Genomic DNA, 25,331 nt, shown 5'->3' with positions numbered 1-25,331 from the left:
TTGAGTTCATCATAGTGACTGTGGAAAAACGACCACATGAGTTTGAGTAGACGATACTTCAAGTCAGGCGAGAAGGTTGTGATGTCGATAACGTTTGCTATTCTGTTGGCTCTCCATGGCGTTCTATACCAAAAATTGTTGCGCTGGCGCTCGAGCTTAATGATCGGGATATCAAACAGTAAACGAGTTGCTGTGCGTCGTGAGCCACTGGGTGCGCAGGAATAACAACTGGTGAGATCACAGTCATATCGTCCACTGACAATTTTTGAAAGAGTGAGAAAGTCAGTTAAAACGGCAAAATACGCAATGGGTAAGATGCCAAGGGAACTGATTGCTTCACGGTACGGTGTGTCAGGGAGCATCCATCTGACAACTCGTTTCTGGAAGTTTTCTAGTTGCTTCAAGTCCGATTTGTTTGGAGACCAGCATTGAGAAGCATATAAAATGATAGGCATGAGAAGTGTTTTGTACAAGTGGAGCTTCACCTGCGGAGAGAGAAGATGACTTACACTGCGGCGTATCAGGAAGAATGTTGCATTTGCTTTAGTTAGCTTTTTCTTTATGTGCTCGGTCCACGACAAAGTGATGTTGATTTGTAGTCCGAGATCGTTCACTGATGAGACTAAGTCGAGAGTTGTATTGCAGAAGGTAATGTCGCAGGGGTAACAATTCTTAAAATCTATTTCACGACATTTTGAAATATTAAAAGGCAACCGATTTTCGGTAGACCAAGTACTCAGTCTATCAAGATCAGCGGTAAGCAGATGGAACAAATCGGGGGATTTGTCGAAAAACGTTTTCAAGTCGTCAGCAAAGATAAAAGCAACAGAATTAAATATTTTATCAGGGAGGTCGTTGATGAAAATCAAAAACAGAATCGGACCCAACAGGGAGCCTTGGGGAACACCACTCAGCACTAAGCGAACAGCCGACAAAATACCATTGGTGCGAATTCTCTGAGGTCTGTTTGTAAGGTAGCTCCTTAGAATCTTGAGAAGTTTTCCTTCTATCCCAACGTTTCTGATTTTTTGCAGAAGAACTGTGTGGCTGATTTTGTCAAAAACTTTAGAAAAGTCGAACATTACTAGGCACGAAGCAATGTCTTTTTCGGATATTGATGCATAAATGTAGTTCAGGCAATGTAATAGTTGAAGAATGGCAGATTTACGAGGCAGAAAACCGAACTGGGCTGAGTTGACATACTTGATAAAATGGTCGGCGATTTGCGAAAATACAATTTTCTCAAAACACTTCGAAACAATATTCAGAAGAGTAACAGGGCGATAATACGAAATGTCGGACTTTTTCCCTTTCTTGAAAATAGGACTGACAATGCCTAGTTTCCATTTTTCGGGAAACGTGTCCAGCCTGTGAATGTTCCGGAACACGTTGAAAACTGAAGGAGTTAGCTCGTTTGCTAATTTGCGCAAGAACACTGGTGGAAGTTGGTCTTCACCACGACTCCTGGATATGTCCAAATTAGAGAGAGGACATTATATACTACATCTCTATTGATTTGATAATCGCTGGCAACTCTTCCGTCAGGTAGTTTGGAATCTGACTCCCCCAGTTGTACATCCAAAGTGTTGCGAGTGAACACACTGATGAAGTAGTCATTAAACAGATTTGCTTTGCGGAGATTACTGTCGGCAGACACTTCATTCCACCTGATGACTGACTGTATATATATACAAACAGAAATCAAACTGATTTGATAAAAAGTGAGAGCATCACATCAAACCAAAACAAGCTCCATAATTCTAATAAATCAAAACATGAGTTAATGAAAAAATTTTCCTGAAAATATATTGAATGAAACTTTACTCTTCTTGGGCGCATAGCAAGCCGCTACTGGCTGCGTCTCCGGAATGTTTTCAACATCAACGTCAGAGGGCTAAGGCGCAGATGTGATTGTTGGTTTTAATGTTGTCACGTCTGCAAGTGAGTCGGGAGTATAAAAGATTGACGTTGACTCGATGTCCCAGTAGGATGCTCGCGCTGCCAAGTTCCTAAAATACCCTTCCTGGTTTTCATACAAGGGAATCGTCTCGCAATCGGAGCAAAAAAATATTTTTCGAGGTGATTGCTTGAGACATCTGGGGTCGTTGATGTCAGTCTTGTCCAAAGCAGGGCAGGATTCGGTCTCTGTGGAGCTGTAAAAGGTACGTTTACTGCTCTGACGCAGAAGGGTGATCTTGTGGCTTTTAGTAGAAGCATCGTGTGGCTTTTAGTAGTCCAATCGCGATACTCCTGGTCTGAGGGTCGACAAGCCAAGTCGTTGAATGAAGAGGGCTTTTTTTCCCGTTCTTGCTGCACAGTGACCATCGTTTCTCTCATTTAGGTTGGGTAGAATATCGTCCGCTCAGTTTTCCAATTCAAAATTGCTTGCAGAGGACTCGTCATGGTTACAATTTGAATTTTGTCCTTATTTGAATGAGTTGTTTGAATGAGAATGAGAAAACGAAAATAAGTTGCATATAAATTTGAAAACGGTATAACGGTGTGTGGGTGGTGGTTGTGGTTGTGGGTGGTCTATAGGCTGGTCTTTATGGTGGTGGCAAGCAGATGTGTCACAAGGCGGACATACTTAAGATCTATACTTCAAAGAAACCACATGGCGTCTTTTTTATTATATCCCCAGGGCAAAATGATATGAAAATATGGACTTCAATGACATTGTGGTGTAGTGACAGGCAAACCAAAATCATGATTTATGTCTTAATTAGATTTTGTCAAACAGAATCGATCAATGTAATAAAACTTTTAACCTTTCATAATCTGGTAACCGCAAAACTAGCGAAATGTTCCTTATCAGACCCTAAATTTTTGTTATAGATAAATGAAACTTGAACTAGATCACAGCAAGCTATTGCTATCTGCACTTCAAATAGAGTGCATGACGCCTTTTACTTATTGTGTCTCCCGGACAAGAGGCTAAAAAGGTCTCCACTTCAACGTGAGTACATGTATGCCGACATGTATTTTAATTGAGATTTATGACACCATCAGGGCTTGCCAGAGAGAAATGACAGATGCAATAAAAATTCTGCGATCCCATGAAATTCCAGCCGCAAAAACGAAATAATTTCTCCCGCTAAATGCTGAAGGGGCGCCAAAAAAAACAGATCAACAGAGATTTGTGTTTAACTTCTTTCCAATTCATTATTCATTTTACTTGCTCATAAAACAGTTGAACCAATAAGTCACTTCCGCCACAACCACCACTATATTTTCGTCGCTAGAAAATTATACAGAATTTTACGATGATTTTCAAGATTGGTCGGGAGAAAAACGCATTGTACGAGTTGCAACGAAAACTTTTGACAAAACGGGTACATTTATCACAATAAAGTTTTATAAAAAAATGAAGATAGCGTGTTTAAGTGTTATCAAGCAGTGACCTTGACGACAAAAAAAATTGATCGTTTGGCAGAAAATTATTCAATAGTTTTTTTTTTAAAAATGGTTAAAAAACAAACAAGTGGAAAGACTTCTTCTTCTTCTTTTGTCATTTACGCCCCGTGAGGGGGCCTTGATTCCCAGTTTCCAGGTCATGTGATCCTGTGTCTTGAAATAGTGTTTTTTGTCACCCAAGTACCGCATTCTTCGCATTGGAGTCTGGCTCTCGTTCCGGCGAATCGTCCTGTGATAATGGTGTTGGTTACTTCTGGGGCTGTCGGGTGCTCTCCTCGACAAGTCCTCCGGTGTCTTGCCATGTTGCTCAACGACAGGGACTTCTGACACTTTGGACAGAAACCACCTCGACCTCCTTGGCACGCCTTGAAGTGGTTCGTCAGAGCAGCCTGGTCCGAAAAACTGTCGTTGCACTTTGGACACTTGTAGTCCACTGACTCCCTTCTAAGTGCTTTTCTCTCGTGATTTGTCCGTCCTCCTTTTGATGCGCATTTCTTGTCGCATCCGTCCAAGCGGCAAGGCCAACCGCTGTCACTTATTCTCTCTCGATTCCATTGTGAGCGGGCCGGTTTTTCCGATCCTCTGAGCCAGTTGCATATTTGCGTCTCCCAGTTTTTGAGGAACGTCCTGCGATCTGTAACGGTCTTCTTCCATCGTTTCCGGTCATTGGTGAGGTTCTCGCTGTTGTCGTCTTCACGTCCCGCTTCTTTCAGCAGTCTGCGCCATTACTGGATGGTGTTACCTCGCGAGTTCCCACTGCGTGTCCTCTCCATGTCCCAGGATCCGAGGACGGCTTTCTTCACAATCCTCTCATCCGACATTCTGAGAACATGGCCCATTCACTCTAATGCTCTGCACTCGATCTTGGTCCTTATCGATTCAATGTTCAGCTGTCTGCGGATCTCGTAGCTGTTGACTCCTTCATTCTGCATCCTGATCAGTGTGAGAGGTTTTCCATTGTTCCACACAAACCTGTAGGCTCTGTCTGCAACGCTCTGGAACTTCTGGATGTCGGTCGGTGTCCATGCTCTAACGCTACAGTCGAACAGGAGAGTGGACTCCACTACGGCTTTTGCTGGGATGTTGATTGCCTCTAATTTCCCCCCATGGTCGGCTACTCCGTGGGTGAGTTGTTGACGGGTGAAGTATCGCCCGACAGTGTGGCCTAGGCTAAACACACTGTCGGGATCCTCTCCCCCCCATGTTTGAGTTTTGTGATCTGCAAAAATCCACAGGTCTGCGCTTTTCCCCCGAGCAGGGACCAAACCACTTCATTTTCTTCCTCCTCCTCCTCATCCTCAGCTGCAAATGATTAAAATCATAAAAGACGATACGCGTCAAAACGATCAGTCTGTCGCGAAAAGAATGTGCTGAAAATGGTGATAAAAACAATGCGGATGATGAATAATCGAATCACAAAAAGTGTAGAGTTGCTTGAAACAGAAGAAAAAATTGAAAAAATTATTTTAACCAGCAGAATAGTTGAAGCAATGTATGAGCAGTCGCCTAATTCTTTTAAAAATAATTTCGAAAAAAATTTAAATTTTTTATTCTGAACACTGAACCGGACGCCTCACAATTCCCTCTAAACACAAATTTTGCATTTGCAAACCACTCATTTTAGAACAAGTCTTGCGCCCGATTGCTTGACAATGACAATCCCCACATCAATGTTCTCATCAAAATAACAAAGATTGTTTCGACGTAGTGAACAAGATAGCCTCAACCACTTTCGCTGTACCTTGTCTACTCTCATCTTTCATATATCTAAAATTGGGTTGCAGTAAACTTCACCTATCGGGACCCCTGATGGAAAAAATAAAAATTATTGTCAACCACAACAATTCTATAAATAACTCAACTGACATTGGTGGTGCTCCTCTACGAAGAAGATTGCCACAAGTTTGCTTTGTTTCACAAACTCGATTCATTCAAACTCAAACTGATTCAATCACTAGTGTAACAACTGAACGCTTCATTAAAATTTTGAATGGTGATAATGCCACCGAGTTTTTTAAAATTATTGACATTATTTTGAGTGGGTGTGGTCGTTTAGTGATTGGTTCAAATACTTTGTTTGTTAAATTTATAATGGAAAAAAAAATTAAATTTTGAAAACGATTTTTAGAGCCTGCGATAACACCAGAGGCAAGTGTTCTACCAAAAAAAAAACGTTTGCAAAAAACGTCAATTTTAAATCATTATAGAAAATCATCAGTATCACAAATTTATAACATCATACGTTTAGCAAAACGCATCATGTCGTGGTCGTTCACGTTGAAACCTATAGCAAATTTGGATGAAATTATATCATGAGCAACATATAATTGTATTTTGCGGGTGTTTTTAACAGAGTTTTTTCTATCGATGATAGAACAAAATTTGTTACTGTCTTTTTGCGCACATGCAGGTTACCCTCAGTGATTTGAACTTGGTAATGTTTATCTCGATGCTCGGACATAATAACAAAGTCATTACAAAATCGTCTCAGAGAAAGTCTATTTGTAACACAGCTGATAAGATGTTTGTCACATGATAAAAAATCACAAGCTATTTCACAAAATAAACGGAATTCGCTTGATGCAGATACGATTCGCTTGCGTTCCGCGACATCTTCAACTCGCCCATTAGCACCATCAATACCTGATGGATTATTGTCATAATAATAAACTTGACAAGCAAGCCATGTTTTCTTTGCGTCATTACCGTGTGAAAATTCGGTCTCAATGAAACTCTTACGGGCGAAATTGGCATTAGTGGTTGAAAGTTTTCTCCATTCAGGGACCTTGTGCATTGGGGAAAAAAGATGAAAGTGGATTTTTAACCAAATATGTGGTGTCTCCTTGTGCTGCCTCTGTAGCATGAGTTCGCAGTACATTACCATTGTTTTGAACAATGTGAGCTACAACCAATTTTTTGAGTGAATTCATTTTCAAATGTAACAAGTAGAGGAGGTTTTTCAGATAAATTAATGAATTTTGAGTTGCTTCAGCTGGTATTAAATTAAAAATCATTTTGTACTTTGGTGAAAAAATTGGAGCTACTTCTCAGTGGAGTTCGTTTCTTTGGAAAAATAACTTTTGTTTTTCTTTTTGTTGTTGAAGTTGTTGTTGCTGTCTTCCGTTTTCTGCTCATACGGCACTTGCTGCGTTCAGCTCCAACTTGTTTTTTGATTGTTTTTTCGTTTTTTCACTGTGTTTTTCAAGGCTTGTTTTGGCATTTTCTTCCTGGTTGCTATAGCTTATATTTCGGGTGCTGCTTGAACAATTAATTTTTTCCCAATACGTTTTCGTTTTGCTGCTGGTACTATACATTTCCGAGCTAACGGAAGTGCGACTCATCCAATACCCATAGCCAGAGCACCGAAGCCACTATCCCGCTTTCTGTAATGTCCTGAGAAGGGAGGCATGCTCGCTTGATTATGATAGTACGCCTCCATAATCTTAATTAGAAAAATTTTGTAAATTTTAAGTCAACACAACTTTCCCTCCTCCTCCCGCTAATGGTACAAGTCTACCGGTTTCTTTTTGTAGGTTTACCGCAAAGCTCTGTATGTTATTCACCAGGAATTTTTTACAATCTAAGTTGCTCAAAACTTTGTGATGTGTTGGTTCAGTGATGCAGGCGTAACCGTTTTTCACACGTCGATTAGTATCAATGACTCTAAGCAACAGTGCTTTGGTGTCACTCACAATCTGATAATGAATTATGTCATAGTAGATGAACATCATTTGGGTTCAAGCAGAGATACCAACAGGGTAGTCGGAGATTAGGTTCTGTGATGTCAGAGTGCTATGGATATGACTGGATTCTTTGTAGCCGATATCGTAGCCCATTCCAACTCTTATATCTTTGAAATCTAAAAAACTAGAAGTTTGTGGGCCCTCAAAGGTAATGCTTTCCCAATAATGCATCCACATTGAAAGATATTTGGTAATGGGGTCGATGCTATAACTTAAATTATCGAGATCAACCTTCCGATTGATTTCGTTGAATAATTTCTGGATTTCGTCGTATTGACCCTTTGTTTTTGCAGTTTTCTCTCCATCCTATGGCCTGGATATTTTATCTTTTATCAAGTTAAGGCTTGTTTTTAGTTTGTCTTCTTTGTAGTACACTAGTTTGGTATCCGTAACATTGTTAATATGAGAGGGGAACGTTATTTCTGTGAATACAACTCTCCATTCACCTTGTAGATCGTTATTTCCGCTTGGCAGTTTTTTAAAGCTCGCTAGCGAATTGTCATTGAAAATATTCATTGAGGCTGATGACACCAGTGTAATGGTAAACTAATCTTTTTCGCTTCTAAATTTGTCAGACATTGTTTAGTTTCATCCTTCCTTTCCCAATACCCTGATTAGTCCATGCTCATAAAAATTACCCTCTATCGGTTCCTTATCAGCGTCGATGAGGATATAAAATGGTGGGTTTCTTGTTAGGATGTTAAATATTTCAAAAACTTCGTCAGTGAATGATTGTTTAGATCCTTTTCGAAAAGGAAGGTCAATTTTTGCTATTCTAACAAAATCACCAACGTACAGCTTTGGTCGGCGAAATAGTTTTAGCGATTGTTACACTCTTCATGAAATGAGACGCGGAACGTCCTTTTTGGTAACTTCATTCGGGGGTAATTTGGTAAAGCTGTTTGTTGTCGAGTTAATTGTGTTGACAAAATCTTGAAGCTTATCGATGTATGATAGGTCCATTTGTCCTCCAAATACTTATCAATCAAACCCTTTAGTGATCAAATGTTCCTCTCCGCGAAAGCGGATTTTTTTTCAATCTCTAATATGTATGTTTCAATGCTTTTTTCTCACATAGAGTTTTGAATGTCCCCTTGAACTCTGTGCCTTTATCTACCCAGAATTTTTTTTTAGCTGTTTTGTTTTTAACATTAGTTTGAATGCTTCCGCAGCTGAGGTAGCATACTTTGATTTCAGTAGTAGTACACGTAAATAGCGGGACCTGCAATCCACTGCAACCAAAAGATTTAATGTTTTTGTTGTAATCTGCAAGTTTATCAACATACGCCCGGTCAATTGACCATATTTCGTCTATGTCATAAACTATCACTTTGAGGCGTGGTGTTTTGCGGCGAACTGTTCTATATTTTGTATATGCAGGCTCTGTATGTAAGAAATGTTTCATTTTACTTCATGAAATTTTTGATTCCTCTTTTAAATTCTGTACACTGCCAAACATTGCTGGACCTTTACTTGTAAATTTAGTTTTCAATAATTTTCTTCAGCTGGTGTATTCTTGCCATTTTTTGTTTTCGCCTTCGTCTTCTCTGCTGTTGCAGATTGTGAATCGTTATCTGGCGTTCCGTACAGTTCAGAGTCTTCATCTTCTTCTGCTCCTTCTGCTCGTTTTTTTTTGCGCTGGCCGTTCTCTTTGACTGTCTGCAACAGTTTTTCTGATTCTGCGTCTTTTAATGCTTTTTGAGCTGGAACTTGTTGACTGTTTTTTGGGAGACGTTGAAGCGGAATTTATGGAACCTCTCCTGCTTTGCTTCTGGCGGGCTTGTTCCGTATTCGTTGACTGTACTGCAACTTTGGCATAAATGTTCAAAACCAATTGTTCGTCAAGTCTGAGTGACCTCAAAACCAGTATGAAAGCACGGTTGTAAAGCAGGGTTGTAAAGTTTTTTAGTTTTTTGTTGTATATCATACTTAAAAAACTGATGCTTTAAGACCGGTTGCAACTTTATCAACGTAAAGTTCTTCATTATCTTTATTTAATTTGACTCGCTCTGACTTTTGAATAACTTCAAGAACTTTTTTTCGCTCGCTTAAGTTTGTTTTCGTCCATGAATTGTAATTGTAACATCATACGTTCAGTGGATAAAGCGTCTTGATTTTTCTTATCTGCAGTGAGAAGGAGAGCTTGTTCTTGTAGGTTGTTTTCTGCTGTGGCATTGATAAGTGTTTTGGGGGGTTGGTATGACTGGAGGATCAGTTGTTGTTGGATTAAGGGGTCTTAAACGATTCAAGTATGATAGTTGCGGTTTTTTATGTTTGATGGAGATGTTAAGCAAACCTTGCGCTGCATGAGGTTGTTCTCTAATATAAATATGCTTCGGAATCAGAAAAAAACTCTGGTGCTGTCATTTTTAAGCTGTCAAATACTTGAAGCAAAACTAAGTTATATGTCTGATAAGATAAAATCCTTGTTTACTCGATATAACAGCAGATTTTTTTTCCAGACTCTTTTTTGAATTGATTAGAATCTTTTCTTCGAAATTATTAAGATTTGGAAAACTAACAGGCACATTACCGTTGACTACATTGAGCAAGCATTCGCAAACGACTGATATGACTTGAGTAATTGATGATTTTCTAATAAAGATCCGTAGTTGACTTGGATTCAATTGTACCAAGTGCTGCAGAGTAGATTATTTTTTTTGAGGTCATTTGTGATGGGTGTCACCCCTGCCTTATGTAATGGTAAATAGAAAATTGAGGGACCAGTAGGTATTATCTTTGAACAGTATCTAAGATAGTCTGATGTTCGGGTATCTGAACCTATAAGTAGATGTCCGAAGGTGTCTTTTGCAGCCAGTTCATATCAATTTCGTTAAAAAAATGGTTAGATTAAGTTGCCTGCCTAGAGGATCAAGTTGCTGAAAATCACGGGGTGATTTGAATAAAATGATGTGAGATGTGTACAAATCAATAGTTCGTGACCATCATCTTTGTTGGAATAAGTTATGATCATCCAAGCCTTTGTGTCTTCCTGCCGTTGCCAGTTTAACGAATTCTTTATCATTGTAAATTTCTTCGCATGAGTCATCAAACACCAGTAGAATGTTTTCAATATTTCTCAAACAGTCAAATCCATCAAATTTTACAATTTCTAATTGAATACTGGGAATGTTAAACTTTTCCCGAACTATAGGTTGAATATCTTTGTAAAAAAAAAGACTCTTCTAAATTTGGGATAAAAAGTTCTGCTTTTCTTTAATATGAAAATTCCTACTGTTTTTCCGGATCCCGAAGGTCCTACAACTGCCTGCCATAAAAACTATATTGTTGAGAAAAAAAAATGTGTGGCTATGAAATTTATTAATTAATTTTCTGAGCATTAAACAATCTCGTATCGAGTATAACCAGTGTGAACATTAGTAGTATCTATTTCCTTGTCATACATTTCTACTACATAACTGACTGGGACATTTTTAGTTTTTACATGATATATGGTTTTCTTCACTGAGTTTTCTTTCACTAATTCCTGAACTTCTTCAGGTAAATCACTGCTGCTGAGATCCATTTGAACTCCGGGCTGACGTTTGAGTACTAAGACTAGATTGGGAAGATCGACTCCTCGTTTGCTGGCTAATATTTTGAAGAAACTTGAATCGTTGAAAATAGATGAATTGATCAATTACCAGGAAATACCTTCTCAAAGTAGTTAAATCTTCTTCAGATAAAGTGACTTGTTCTTTTCACTGCACCACTTGACCTCGTCAGTCGATTCGTTCTACTCTTGTTAATGATTTTTTGATGTCACTCACTGGATTCATCTAAGCTTATAACACTGAATTTGGAGATAGGTACGTCTCCAACTTCGCTAGTCTCTCGCTGTTGCTCATTCTTCAGCCAATCAAGAAACGCCTTGCTTTTCTTCAGGGCGCAGTGATTTTTGGAGTGGTTATGATGTAAATGTCTATTGCAAGTTGCATAGTTTTTGAAATGTAAATTTTCAATTCTCGTGCAACCCAATTCATCAAGGTTCTCAACTTTTCGATCCAAATACTTTGCCAGAGGATCAGTCTTTTTTTTCCTTCAGCGTAAAATACCGCGTTAGGTTTTCTCAAAACAAAACTTTGAACAATCTGAATGAGGTTGAAATATAACTAATCAACGCTTTCCCAGTGAACTCTGTGCAAGTTGTTTGTCAACATTTGTAACCTTTTTGTTCAGATTTAGGAAGTGAATTGAAACTAGCCGGAGGTGGAACAGTAAGAAAGTCACTGTAATCAGAAGTTGTAATGGCTAGTTCTTTAATTATAAATCTACTTTTCTACAACGGAATCCTTCCAAGTCTAGCACGACTGATCTTTCCTTCAACATACTAACAATTGATAGAGAATTGTAAACAGAAATTAATACCAGTCAAGTGTCAAATCAGGCTGTTGTTACACTTCCAGGGTAGCAATTAACAGTAGGTGGGACCAGTGTTATAAACTTCGTGAAAATATCCCGCGGCATCGTGTAAAATTGCATGCAGTCGTAAAATTTTTTGAAACATTCAAATATTTGTTCAATGGAGAATTGTCTATGCCAATAAGACCTCCATATGGTCTAAGTTTAATGGCAACGTCATAGTTTATACTATTTTTACTAGAAAAGAAACACAGAGAACAAGTAGCAAGAAAATAATTTCGGCGGTCAGAGTTTTTTGGGTAGGTTTTTTTCACAGTCAATTAAATCTCGTGAATGATTTCCAAGTCCGTTGAAATAACTCTGCGTTTTTCCAACTTCATTTTGTATTTTTTCCAACACCTCGTGGACCTGCTGAATTTTAATCCAAAGGAAGTAAAAGTTACCTTGCAGATACGACTTATTCAGTCCTATATCTCGGTGGTAGATATTTAGATAGACCACTGAAAGTTTTTGATATTTTGAAAATTTATCAAAACAACGTCGAATCATTCGCTCCCCCCCCTTTCTCAATCATCATCGAGTCAAAATCGAATGAATAATTAAATCGGTTTTCATATGTAGCAATGGTTAGTTCAGTAGTCTTACCATTTTTCTGTTTTGCATAAACGCACCACGTTATTTGTAAAATCTATTTTAAATAAAACAGCTGTTCACAACTTTGAGCATATTCTTTTTTTGTTATTTCAACAAACCTCGAGATGAGAATTTTATGACGATTATTATTATTACCAATTTTTTGATCTGACACCAGTTGAAAAAACTGAGAAAAGTAAATTTTCTTGAACAATAGTGTGCCAATTTCCGATTAAACTCATTTTACCTATTTTATTATTCAACATTTAATCAAAGTTTTACAAGATTCCAGACTAACAAAAACCTCTCAAAAACAAAAAAAATTAATGTCCGCCAGAGAACCAGCATTTTGCGACTATGATTGGTAAAATTTTAGTTGAGAGGCTCAAAAAAATTTTGGATCCTAAAATAAGGATCCCAGCACTATTTCGGAGATAGGAGGGCAAAGCGCTGGGAAAATGCAAAATCCTTACCTTTTGATCTGAGGAGCGAAAATTAAGGATCTTAGGCGCCCACGAGAAGCCCCCCTCTCCCTCAAAAGCCTCCGTATAGCAGACCTCTATACTACTCAATTGAAATTTAAAAATGGCAAATGCCTACAAACCTGGCTGAAAGCTAGAAAATTAATCTTGAGCGAGCTCAGATAAGGAGTTAGCCAACAGGAAGGTATAGAATTTCTTGTGTCCGAAGACAAAATAATTTTCCTCCCATATTAACTACCAAGTAGCAAGCAAGAGTGACCCTGAAAACACATTAACATAAACTTATAACTTGAACACAAACAAAACATCAGACAACATTTACAAACATCAAAAAATCTTAAGAGCAACTTCATTATTAAGACATTTAAATAAAATTTATTGTCTACCAAAGCATTAAACTAATATTAATAACACAGAAGCAAAGCCGAGCTGGACATCTTATGCCATGCACTAAAAACATAGCATTGGAAGCTACCAAAAAGAAAGTGAGATGGAAATAGCCAATTCGAAAATAAAAAAAAACTCAACAATTTTTTGTGAATTAATAAATTTTAGAAAAACAGACAAAAACAACTACTAGCATTAAAACAGCCTTTAGTATTTTTTTTTATTTCCAACTGCAATCTTATATTCAAGGAAAAAATTTATAATTCAGCAAAAAACATTTAACTCAAATGAATTTTTTAATGGATTTCTGAAAACTTTAATCATAATGATGAAATGTTTAACGTTCAATTGTCATATACAGGACTTGTATGATAAACTTGTTTTCCAAAAAACATGAAATTCGGTTTTTTTTACCACCAGACTGTTCTATTAGAATCAAAAAGGCGAAAAATTAGTTCATATCTTTTTTCAACCATTTTTTAAAAGTTGTTTGAAAAATGAATGACTACCATTTTTCGATACACTTGATGTATAGAATTGTATGATAAGCATATCTGTGTATGGATGTCAACTCGGGCAACAGACAGCAATAAAAATAGAGACAGAGATGCCAAATCTGTAAAGGAACAGAAATTCGAAAAAAAAATTCTATAAAATTTTTCTCAAGGTCAATGGAGACTCAAGGTCAATAGAGAAATAACTCATATAGTTGGCGTACTCTATTCAAGAACAAATAATAATAGAAGCTGGTCTTCGCTATTTATCGGATTCGAAATCACAGACATATATCACACAGGACAAAAAAAATACGTCTAAAAACATACAGGATAAAAAAAAACGTCTACAAAACACATTGGACAAAAAAAGTCTAAAAACATACAGGACAAAACAGTTTCTACAAAACACACACGACAAAAAACGTCTACAAAACACAAAGAACAAAAAAATGTCTACAAAACAAACAAGACAAAAAACGTCTAAAAAAAACACACTGGACATGAGAACGTCTACAAAACACATAAAACAAAAAACAAGCCTACAAAACCAAACAGGGCAAAAAACGCCTACGAAACACACAGTAAGAAAAAAAAACGTCTACAAATACACAGGAAAAAAAACGTCTACAAAACAGACAGGACAAAAAAACGTCTACAAAAAAGCCCACAGGGCAAAAAAACGTCTACAAAAGACGCAGGAAAAAAAAACTTCTACAAAAACACTCCCCACAACAGGAACGGCAGCGAGAGGTTATATACTGCTGATGATACGTACAATTAAACTTGTAGCGAAACACTTTGTACTCAGGTGTTTTTTTTCCGCCTGAACAAAAAAATCGAATGGGGTCGAGTGATAATAACACTAATGCACTCGCGATCACAAATTGCATTTAGAAAGAGTCATTGTTTTTCAATAATGACTTTTCGGAAAAACAACTAGAATATTTGTCTTCAACTACCTGCCCACACTCGCACGTGTTGCCAAAGAGGGCTCGGGCTTTCATTGGCATCGGATGTGCACGTTAAATAGTATTCTTTATATACAATTTTTACCTAGATCATATGATTAAACCGTACTCAAACTTAGCTCAAACGCGCTAAATGGCAAAAAAAAGAAACCCATAAAAACTTTTACAATTTTGAGTGAAATCACCAACAAAATGTGACTAAGAAAATCATGACTATCGGACCACGGGCAACGGCAAAGAAAAGAAGTGAAACCATCTTTGAAATTAAACATATTTGAAACACGCTCACACATACTTCTACAGTAAACTCAATTCAAATAAACTCAAACAGACCATGCAATAATGCCCTGAAAACAACTAAAACAAGGAAAGCGGGCAACTTTACAAGTGGCAGAGAATTTTCCGACAACACTCTTCAAAAAATACAGCAAAGTTTTTGCGAATTAAAGTCGTTTTTTTTGGCGTGGTGTGATAAAGAGCTGAACAAAAAAAATGCGGATATTTATCTCAAAACTTTTTAAAAACCGAGCTTAGGCAGCCGCTTCTTCAGTTGAAGATTCTTTGCTCTAAAGCTCTCAAATCTTAACCCGCTCATAGGTTAACTGCAAATCCGCTCAGAGATGCTATAAATGCCCATCTCCAACAGACGAGTAAAAAAACGAAATTTCAGAATAATTTCGCAAAGATTTTAACGAGATATAGCAAGCATTTTTATAACTATCTCAAATTCTCGCCCAGAGGCGAGGCTGCGCTTCGCAAACACTAGCTAGAAGACAAAACATAGCCAATTGACAGTTGGAAAATAATAATGAACGCACGTAAACAAAAAAAACTAACTTTCTTGAAAATCTCAAATGTCGCTTTCTAAGAAAAAAATAGATGCTTTTCAAGTTCTTTGAATTTCTGGAACAAATTCTGCTGGCGCTTTTTTGATAACATGAATCCAACAAGAAAAAACTGGACCAATAGATGAAGTTTTCATTACGCTAGTAATCTAAATAAGTTCCACTTTCAAACCCAGAATTTTATCGTCTTTTTTCGCGCAAATTCCACGTTCGTATTTGGAGAAAACTACTAGTATTTTCAACAGATGAATTTTAAAAGAACTCAATAAGTTCATTAATACGTAAGCGCAATCATAAATGCAAAAATATGTATGAATGCACATCTGTAGTTGTTGGAGCATTTTAAGATTTATCCTGAAAAAAAAATCACCAAGACCTGCTAAAGTCTTCACTACGTTCATTTTTCTCAAATAGCAGCTCAAAAAAGTGCAATATAAAAAGTAGAAATAAGGCTCGAATTCATGAAATTTTCGTTACGTCTGAGGTTCGGTTTACAGCTTAGAGATATCGTCTCACGCATTAACCACTCAGCCACGGACGCTTAATAACGAATAAACACTTGCCACAAATAAAGCATACAGATGCTATGGAATTTTTTATGCTGCAGATCATGATTGTAGCAAAATTGTCACTTATTAAGTGGAAACTTTTATTAGCGAGATAAAACGGAAAAAGGAGGTTTGTACTAACCACAAGCGCTTCAGTATAAAAATTACTTGTATTTATACTAGCGCGCTTGCGAGCGTTGTATATTAGTACACACCTTCTTTTTTCCAACTTAACACAAGAAAAGAAAAATAGTGAAATCGTGCTCAAAATATGTCTGCAGAGGGATTGGCAAATGAGAATTTTAAATGAGATTTACTTTTTTCTTGCACTTAAAAAACCTAGCCAAACGAAGATTGGAAAAAAGTATTGAACACAAGTTAGCATTAAAAAAAAAACACGGACATTCATGAAAAATCTGCTTCGAATTCGAAAAAATAGAAGTTCAATTGAACTCAAAAATTGCATATCTACTTAAGCCGATTTATATATGCATCAATATGTATGAATGCACATATGTAGTAATTAGATCCTCTAGCTGAAAAATTAAAATCAGCACGAACTGTACTGGAAAAAAAAGTAACTCAACTAGAGATTCTCGAAACAAAACATGAGAAAAGACAATAAAAATGGTTACTGCTGTTACATTCTACACGTCGAATTCTATGAATTTGAATCTTTTGGTGTAAGTGGGTTACTGTCAATCAGATTTCAATTTTTTTTTTCTGTCAGTTCATGATGCAGGCAGTTTTTCAAGGTTTTGTGTTCACAGAAGGAATGAAACGATTTTATGATCACCAGGTTTCTTAAGGAATTGTTGAGTATTGAAACTGTTTGCTTGCGTTACTTTTATTCTCCAGTATATAAAGTCTTCACTACGTTCATTACTCTCAATCATTTGGTTTTGTGAACATCTTTTTGATGAAAAATTAAAAACGATTTTTCAAAAGATATTCACATGTGGAATCCCTCATACGCGAAGGACCGAATGCGCCAAAATACAAATCAGCCATTCAGATTTCAGCAATCTTAAATTTGGAAAGAAAGTAAGAACTTCCAGGGACTCGAGTATTGATATTGGCCGAATCTAAAATCGGCAGAATAATGCAAAATCCTCAAATTTTTCATTGACCGCCGCAAAAGTGGGACAAATTTCTCATTTCAAGGGTTTCGTAAAGAAATTAGCAAAATAATGCTTCATTTAATTCATTTTAACTGAATAGTAATTGTTTGTTCAAAAACTGACTTTCGGCTAATTTTGTTTTCGGTCCTTGGCCTACAAGTTTTTTCGCCCATTCGGTCCTTCGCGCATGAGAATAGCCCCCGTTCATTAACACTACACGAAGATGCTATATAAAAGCGGGGTTTTATTTTCTCAATGTCAATGTATTGCATGTTATGCAGAAACTTTATTTTTAGGGAGGGAGCTATTTGCACCTCATTTTGAAAAGCTATCATTCTCGACGCGGGTAGCAAATAGTTGAAAATCTTGTACTTTCGAAGTAAATAATAAATTCACTTTAAATAAGCTGTTTTTTTCCAATCAGAACACATTGTATATATTTTCATTAACTCCCTTCAGAATGGACGATGACGACAGATCCGATAAATAGATTAATTTCTTTCGTATCATTCGAGATATATACAATGCATCAAGCAAATATACATTAAAAACGTCAAATTCATAGTATAAACTATTTCTACTTAATTTGGCTCAACATCGGTACAATTAAGCAAAAGTACTATACTTGACTACTCAGCTGTCTCTGGCGAAATCTTCACTTGTTTTTATTTATTCCTTAAAGAGACAACGGGCAGTGTACACATAATAGAAAATTCATGTCCTCTACATTACAGTTCCAAATTGCCGATTTGATTGATTCATAAATTAATGCGTTCGTCGTTGTTTATGCCTTTCCGGACATGATCAAAGCAATAATCAATCCATACAGACCAAGGACCTCTGCGAAGATCAAAATCAGGATCATTCCAACATAGAGTCTAAACAAATAAAAAATGCTAAGTCTCAGGCACGAATATCAATATCAATGTCCAAATTCGACCATACAATTAAGCTGAAAACTTTTTGTTTTCACATGCTAACTAGCTTAGCTTAGCTATTTAAGTCACCAATTTCAGTATGCTGTAGAATCCGAAAAAAGTGACTATCCTCTGGCGAAGGGTCAAAATTAGGGCTATTATCTCAACGAAACAGTTTGAGGCAATTCGTACTTTGGTTGCTGCGCTGTTCCGCGGACTCCAGCATCACCAACGATTCCAATTGCAAATCCGGCAGCCAAGCCAGATAGTCCCACGCTAAGTCCAGCACCCAAGTGTATGAAACTACTGGAACACATAACGTTACTTAGTATACACCTAACTTAAGAATAGCCGGTTACTGTGCAAAGAGCACAGAATGTTCCTACGCCCCTCCGCCACCCTAAGTCCGCTGGTGCTCACCATATAAGATTGAAATTAGACCAAAAATAAAAAAATTCAAACCAGTTTTTCTCGGCACTGATGTTTTTCGAATCACAACTGAAAGGGCTTTAATCTGATCTTTCTCGACCCGTTCCGATGATTATTTGTGGTACCTAATTTTACATGGGAAACAAAAAACTACAACACACCGGAATACGTTTTCGTCACTTTTGCTGTTCGATAGTGGTGTTTGCCTTCCTTTTAACAATGCAAATGAATTGAAACTAAAGCAATCGAAAGTCAAGCCGCGAAAAATAATTTGAGCATGAAATTTTAGATTGTTTCTAAAAGAAAATCATCAGTACCTATACACAACTTCAATACGTTCATGATAAATTTTTAACTGACAGCGAGTGATCTGGGACAATTACCTCAACTTATTCATTCTACTTTTTTTGACAATTTCTACTTGTATATGAAACTATCTGAATTACACTAGTGGACAAAAATAAGCGCAAATTCAGCTTCTTACTCTAAATATCTATTTTTAATGTCGATTTTGGTTAATTTTCAGCAAAATTTTTACAGACCAAGAGCAATTAAAATAAGCTAACCTCTATGAAGCTATCATTATTTGGTTTCAAAGACTTACCAATGTAATTGTGGGTCTAAAAAATCCAGATTTATTTATCTGCAGCAAGTTTTGCATCGTAGTGAACTATTTCTCGAATACCCGCAGTAAAAAAGTTGTTCATGAGACGTGAAACACTTTCGAGAAATTTGAAATATTCCGTGTGAAAATTTTAAACTCGGCTGTTTCTCACACTTTCAAAGCGTTTTAAAATCTTAGTGCACATAGTCAAAACGGGTTAAACCCAAAACACTGGTAATGCCTGAAATTATCATTACCTCTTCTATGTTAATTTTTTTTCAATTCCCAGTGAAAGTTGTCCAAAATCATCCTGGAAAACAGGAGGCATTTCTAAGTTAAAAAAAAACTGAAATTGCGCATAATTTCATACACTACTGTAGTAACATCACGACCTACGAGCGAAAACTAACATAGGTTTTCAAAATTTCTCATTTTCCATCTCTATTGCGGGACTTCTTTTCTACCGCATATGCTGCGGTACTCGTTTAGAAGTTTGGTCCCGCTTAAACCCTCGTTTACGTTTAGAAGTATGGTCCCATATAAAAGTCAGACAAAACTTTTTATGAGTAGTTTCTAAGTTTCGCCAGTGAAATGATCTTTTTGATAACTCAATTCTACAGAAAACGATAGTGGTAAATTACGCAGAAACGTTTCAAAGTTTTCCATCTGTTCATCAACTTGAAGTAGTTTAAGAATATTTCAAGTGTTCTGCCGTGAACAAGCTTCTAAACAAGTTTTTGAATGGCTTTCATCGAAAACTGCGGGACCATAGTAGTAAACGAGTACCTATACTGGAGAATGTAACGCAACCTAACAACTTTCTTAATTTCCCTGAAGAAACACTTAAACCATTATATCTTTTCAGTGTGTATGTGATAAGGTTACATGTCAGTATTTAGACAGCCGCGTATTCATACTGGTCAGTATTTAGACAAATACTGTTTCAACCAATCAGAATCGAGACAAAGAAGAAATTAATAAATAATTATTATTTATTTTGGATTATTTATGTTTTTTCTCGATTCTGATTGGTTCATACAGTATTTGTCTAAATACTGACCAGTATGAATACGCGGCTGTCTAAATACTGGCTGCACTCCATGTGATAACATCAGCTTTGACCAAAAATGAAACTGTTTGATTATGTGTGCTTTGCATTGAAAACTTAGTTGAAATGAAGTGCCCAAGTTCTAAAAACACAATCTAACAGTGAGTACGTAAAATTTTCATTTTGCTTTCGGTACTCAGTCAGACATTCTAATGTCAGTTTTTAAACTCAAAATCACAAAAACTGAAAATGACACTTATAGCACTAAATCAAAATGGAGTTTATCGAAAGGAAGTGTTTAGCGTTTCATTTCCTATTTTGCATCAAAAAAACTTTTGTAAATAGGACGAGTAATTTTAGTAACTACTCCTCTTGAAACTTTATGCCACTCTATTTAATTTTTTTAGTTACACTAGGAAAGGTTGGGGGTCTATAATAGGAAAGGTCTTGTGGTTGCTATAACTTTTTTTGATACTAGGTGGGGGGGGGGGGCTAAAATTGGAAAGACCCGAAAAACTAAGACAGCTACAAATTCTGCCCCTTTGCCGATGCACTATAATTAGTAGCAAAAAGTTCGGACAGACAAAAATAATTAAAGAGCAAATGGCCTATTTCAGACAAAGTTTGCATGCAAAAGTTAATTTTTCAGACAGAAAAGATATCTTAATGTCACCTAAAAATTCAAATTTGCATGCAAAAACTGCTCAAAATTGGCAGATTGCTCTTTTTAATTATTTCTGTCTGTCCGAACTTTTTGCAACTCTCTATAAAATACAAATGCAAACAAATTCATATATCAAACATGTCGTCTTGCATGCTCTTAGGATTGATTTAGGACACTGGACAGGTTTGAAAGGTGCCCTACTCAAGCTGTTCTTGAAGAAGTTAAAGCTTTATGACGAAAGAAACAAATGTACATTGAAGCTTGCATGTGACTGCGCGACTTCAAGCCGAATATTTTCTTATAAAGCTGTGAAATACGATTAATTTGAAAATTTTATTGAAGATTTTCTGAATTTCATTTTCATTAGATATTGGCGTTTTCATAGATTTAAAGCCTCCAACTGATGTTTAGGAAAGTTGAAAGACACGATTGAAGGCGTTTTTTTCATGTTTATAATGTATGCATTTCAAAAACCTGAAGTTGATTCGGCTTGAAGTCCGGGCGGCCTGTTGTCCTAGACACCCCTAATACTACAGTCAGGTTCACTAGCCCATATTTCAAAACGAGGTTTTTAATGGGACTATACTTCTATACGAGTACCCAGCTGTTTTTTTAAACATTTTCGTGCGTTTAGAATAACTTAGTGCAGATTGTGAACGCTACATTAGTGCAGATTGTGAACTGGCCGTCTCTAAAACCAATTATCGATAAATTTAGATTCCAGCTGATCATTTGCAATCAGTCCATTAACAGATTTAGTTAGAACTCCCCCGTACATGTGGTCCTAAATCTTTCAAACTATTATTGAGAGAAAATCCTGAATTTGCGCTATTTGTAGCTACATGCGTTCTTTCTCAAGTATATATACTTGTTCTCCGTCCTCAACTCTTAATTTGATTACTGTTTCTGTACTACTATGATAGAGTGGTCCCTCGAAAAAGCAACTCCCGCATGCATTTTGCATGTTATAATTTTCAAAACTTTTTGGTTTTGTAAATTATTCATTTCAAAAATTTTGCAAAATATGTTCAGCCAAAAACTTCTCAGATTGAAAATTGTAATCACTATTGTTTATATAATGAAATTTGCTCGCTTCACTTTATTTTACGGTTTAACAACCATATAATTGGGTTGACTTATTTGTCATCAAAACCCACTATTGGCGTTTTTTTTAGATTTTCAACTTTTAAATGGTGAGGGTTTACGAGAAAACAAAACATAAAATTTATGAAAATATACTGCGACATCTTGCTGAAGGGCTCAATTACAATTATTAAACGATTTGAGAGCTCTAGGTGTCTTATTCTCAAGGGACCTGGTTATTTTCAAGGGACCACTCTATCATAGTACCACTGTTTCATTTACAAATCAAGCATCTACCTGAACATAGTATAACCAGTGGATTCCAATCCCTGAGAAATTATCACAGCTACAACCAGACCATATATAGCTATGATACCCGCCATGACAACAGGGATAATGGATTTCATGATGAGATCAGGTCGCATAACACTCATGGCAGCAATTCCTGTTCCCGATTTTGCAGTACCGTAAGCAGCTCCGAAAGCTAAAACAGATAAATGCTAATTGATCTCTGCTTCGGTTTCCTTACTGTGTTTCGGTTGAGAATTTTCGGAGCAGTATATGCATTTTCATTTTTCTTTGGTTAGGACGAAATGATTTGTTTTTACCAAGAAAAGTACTAACCACTAAAAACCATTGCTGAGGTAGCACCCATCACTCCGAAAAATGGCGTATACACAGGAATCTCAATATCATCCTTGTCTCCCATAATTGATTGTTCACAAAATTTGCTTATTTAAGTTTACAGATTGATGTTATCAAGAAGCACCTTCAAATATCTAATAATTTGAACCGAAAAAAAACTTATGTTGTTACGTGTCTTTACGGTCATGCAGATTTTTACAATACCATGGAGTAAATTGAGTTATACTACCGTTGGTTTTGAGAAAAAAGTAAATGAATTGGACTAACCTGTTTCGTTCTACTGTGAAACGATTTTCAAAAACAGATTTACGGTCATCATTTGATCTGTTGTTTGAATCAACAGTCAAATCGAATTTTTTTTCAATTTTATTAAAATAAAGCAGCTTCTTTTAAAATAACTACAACATTATACATGTTTTTTTTTTTGTGAGCTGATTAAATAAAATCTCGATTTCATATATTTAATACTGGATTTGTCAAGTGCTAAAAAAAATTTCGACGTGTTAGTTTTGTGGCCTTCTGTAGTCATGTCTTTTAATTTAAATCAAAAGATTCTCATACTATGTTTGCTCTAAATGTCTATTCAATGCTTTTGTTGTATAGATAGTACTGTCTAGTCAAGTTGTAATTCAATATCTCTCTCTCTCTCTCTTTCTCTCTCTCCAAAGCTTCTCTGAAGAGGCGAAGAAGAGCATCTATCAAAAGCACTTCTCCCGAAAAAATAAGACAACGGAAAGCAAAGCAGTAATTAGACAACCGCGTATTCATGGGTGCCGGACATCAAGTCGACGGGACTTCAAGCCGAATCGTAAAATTAGGGACTTGAAGCCAAATAGTTCTTTATAAACTCGTAAAATATGATTAATTTGAAAACTTTTTTTGAAGAATTTCTGAATTTCATGATCTTTCTTCACAAGTTATTGGCGTTTTCATAAAATTTAAGCCTCCAAATGATGTTTCGGAAAGTTGAAAAGTAAAACATGGTTGAAGGCATTTTTCATGTTTATAAATTATGCATTTCAAAAACCGGCTGATGTTATTAACGGATGCCAATCACAAGTAGTGCATCGTCATGAATAACGTTTATTATGGACTAAACTTGCCAAAATTTTTGAAAAATAACGTTTTACAGATGATAACATAGTGTTTTGAGGTGCTTGTAAAGTTTTAACCCGCTAGTAGCCAGAAAAACTCTATATTAACCAACCAGAACCAACAAGGAAGGAACTATTAAAAAACCTCTATTTAGACAACTAAATTTATTTTTTAAGCGTGCTTTTTTCATCTCGATTCTGATTGGTTATTGTAGTTGTTGTTATTGTTGAGGATTTACAGTTAATATAGTTTTTGTCTGCTTATTGACGAGTATGAATACGTCTTTGTTCAAAAAAAGGCCGGGTACGTATTCATAGGTCCCAAACTGAAAAATCAGTCCCATAAGTCCCAAAACAAAAAAGCAGTCGCATAAGTCCCAAATCTTTTCAATCGCTTAAGCCCCAAATCTTTTCAAAAAAAGAAGAAAGAATTGTTCAAAAGACTAAATTCGCTGAGTCTCGGTTTAAGGTCGCCTGTGGGCGCGCGTCGCCGTTTCGCGGCGATAACCGGCTCTAAATTTTGTATAGAGTCCAACCCTTTGGTGTCAAGCTCGCAACTTGTTGGCGCGGCTGCGGCGATCACTATTCTGAAGCTTGAGTGAACAGTAAACAATGAATCCATAAGTTCGTTAGCTCAAAACTCAACCAATCAGAATTCAAGAAGATAAATTTTGTGACTTATGCGACTGATTTTTTATTTTGAGAGCTATGGAACCTATGGGAAATCACCTACAGGCCGCACTCCCTCCTGAAAGGAGGCAAAAAGATCTATGGTATTCAGGAGTATCAAAGAACAAAAACAATTCCATTTGAACCAACTTTAAAAAACAATTGTTTTTCTACTTAAATGAATTATCAGTCCCCAATAATATGCAGTTTTGATTATGTAAATTAAAAATAGTCAATCCTAAATATAAAATAGACTGGTCTTATATCAAGGCAAAACCCTGAATATTCTGACTGCCCCATAATCCATATCGAAGAATCTTTTGGGGAATAAAAATGTTGGAAAACTAAATTTTGAATTTATTTGAGAATTTATGATGTCTGAGAACTGATATCGTTAATTAACGATAACGACACTAAGACAAGCGACTTGTCAGGTGGTAGAAATTCGTGGTATACAATTGTCAAGATTATATGACAAGCATATAGAAACGAAGCTGAGAAGATCCATAATCTTGCTCAGGAAATTTTAGCGATGTTAAAGAGGAAAACGGAGAATTCCGGTATAATCAGTTAAAAAAATCGAATCTCCCGAAACCAGTTGGCGACCACTCAATGATAACCAAATCTTATCTTAAATTTTTTATAATTCAAATCGAATTTCTGTAAATAACTGTGACTGCTTCAATTTGTATGATAAAGTGAAGTAATTAAAATATTGAAATTTGAATTTGTTCACTTCCAACGTAGCAGTTGCCTGGACACTCGCTGTGATACCCGCGTCGTACTAGAGTGGTTTCCCCGTTATTAGCTGAGCAAGATTATGGATCGTCTCAGCCTAGTTTCTATACGCTTGTCCTATAATCTTGACAATTGTCTACGACGAATGTCTACCACCTGACAAGTCGCTTGTCTTAGTGTCTATCGTTAATTAACAATCTCAGTTCTCAGACATCTTATAAATTCTCAAATAAGTTCAAGTTTTAACCTTGAGTTTTCCTCTAAAACACTTCCAATTACCTACAATATCAAAGATCAATTGTGAAAATTTGAGTCGTACGAAATTAATACGACCAATTAGCTAGCCGTAATTCAATTTGGAATAATTTTGTTGTGCGGGATAAATCGCAACGCATAAATGATTTGCGTTACGCTGTCAGAATCATGGATAAAATGTTCAA

The 25,331-nt window shown here is 36.4% G+C and overlaps 2 protein-coding genes across 2 annotated transcripts in view; one reads left to right on the top strand and one right to left on the bottom strand.

The window, feature by feature from the left end:
- The window catches only part of LOC134846666 (uncharacterized), a 214,954-nt gene that overhangs the window by 130,021 nt on the left and 59,602 nt on the right, over positions 1-25,331 (top strand). The window lies entirely within an intron of this gene.
- Positions 17,373-22,528, bottom strand: LOC134846648 (V-type proton ATPase 16 kDa proteolipid subunit c-like). The gene is made up of 4 exons (XM_063864036.1): positions 22,370-22,528; positions 22,043-22,229; positions 18,110-18,223; positions 17,373-17,878 (listed from the first exon to the last, which is right to left on the bottom strand). The coding sequence occupies exons 1-4, from the start codon at positions 22,452-22,454 to the stop codon at positions 17,785-17,787; spliced, it is 480 nt and encodes a 159-aa protein (XP_063720106.1). The 5' UTR covers positions 22,455-22,528; the 3' UTR covers positions 17,373-17,784.

This window comes from Symsagittifera roscoffensis, chromosome 1 (assembly GCF_963678635.1).
Source record: "Symsagittifera roscoffensis chromosome 1, txSymRosc1.1, whole genome shotgun sequence".
Lineage (NCBI taxonomy): Eukaryota > Metazoa > Xenacoelomorpha > Acoela > Convolutidae > Symsagittifera > Symsagittifera roscoffensis.
Note: the sequence above shows the minus strand (reverse complement) of the source record. Positions and strands in the feature narration are given on the sequence as shown.

Bases quoted from the DNA above. Each gene is read 5' to 3' on its own strand.
- LOC134846648 (XM_063864036.1), bottom strand. From the start codon at position 22,454: ATGGGAGACAAGGATGATATTGAGATTCCTGTGTATACGCCATTTTTC. The intron at 22,230-22,369 runs GTTAGTACTTTT...TATCTGTTTTAG, and splicing joins CTCAGCAATGGTTTTTAGTG to CTTTCGGAGCTGCTTACGGT. The intron at 17,879-18,109 runs GTACGAATTGCC...TTATTTGTTTAG, and splicing joins GGAACAGCGCAGCAACCAAA to ACTCTATGTTGGAATGATCC.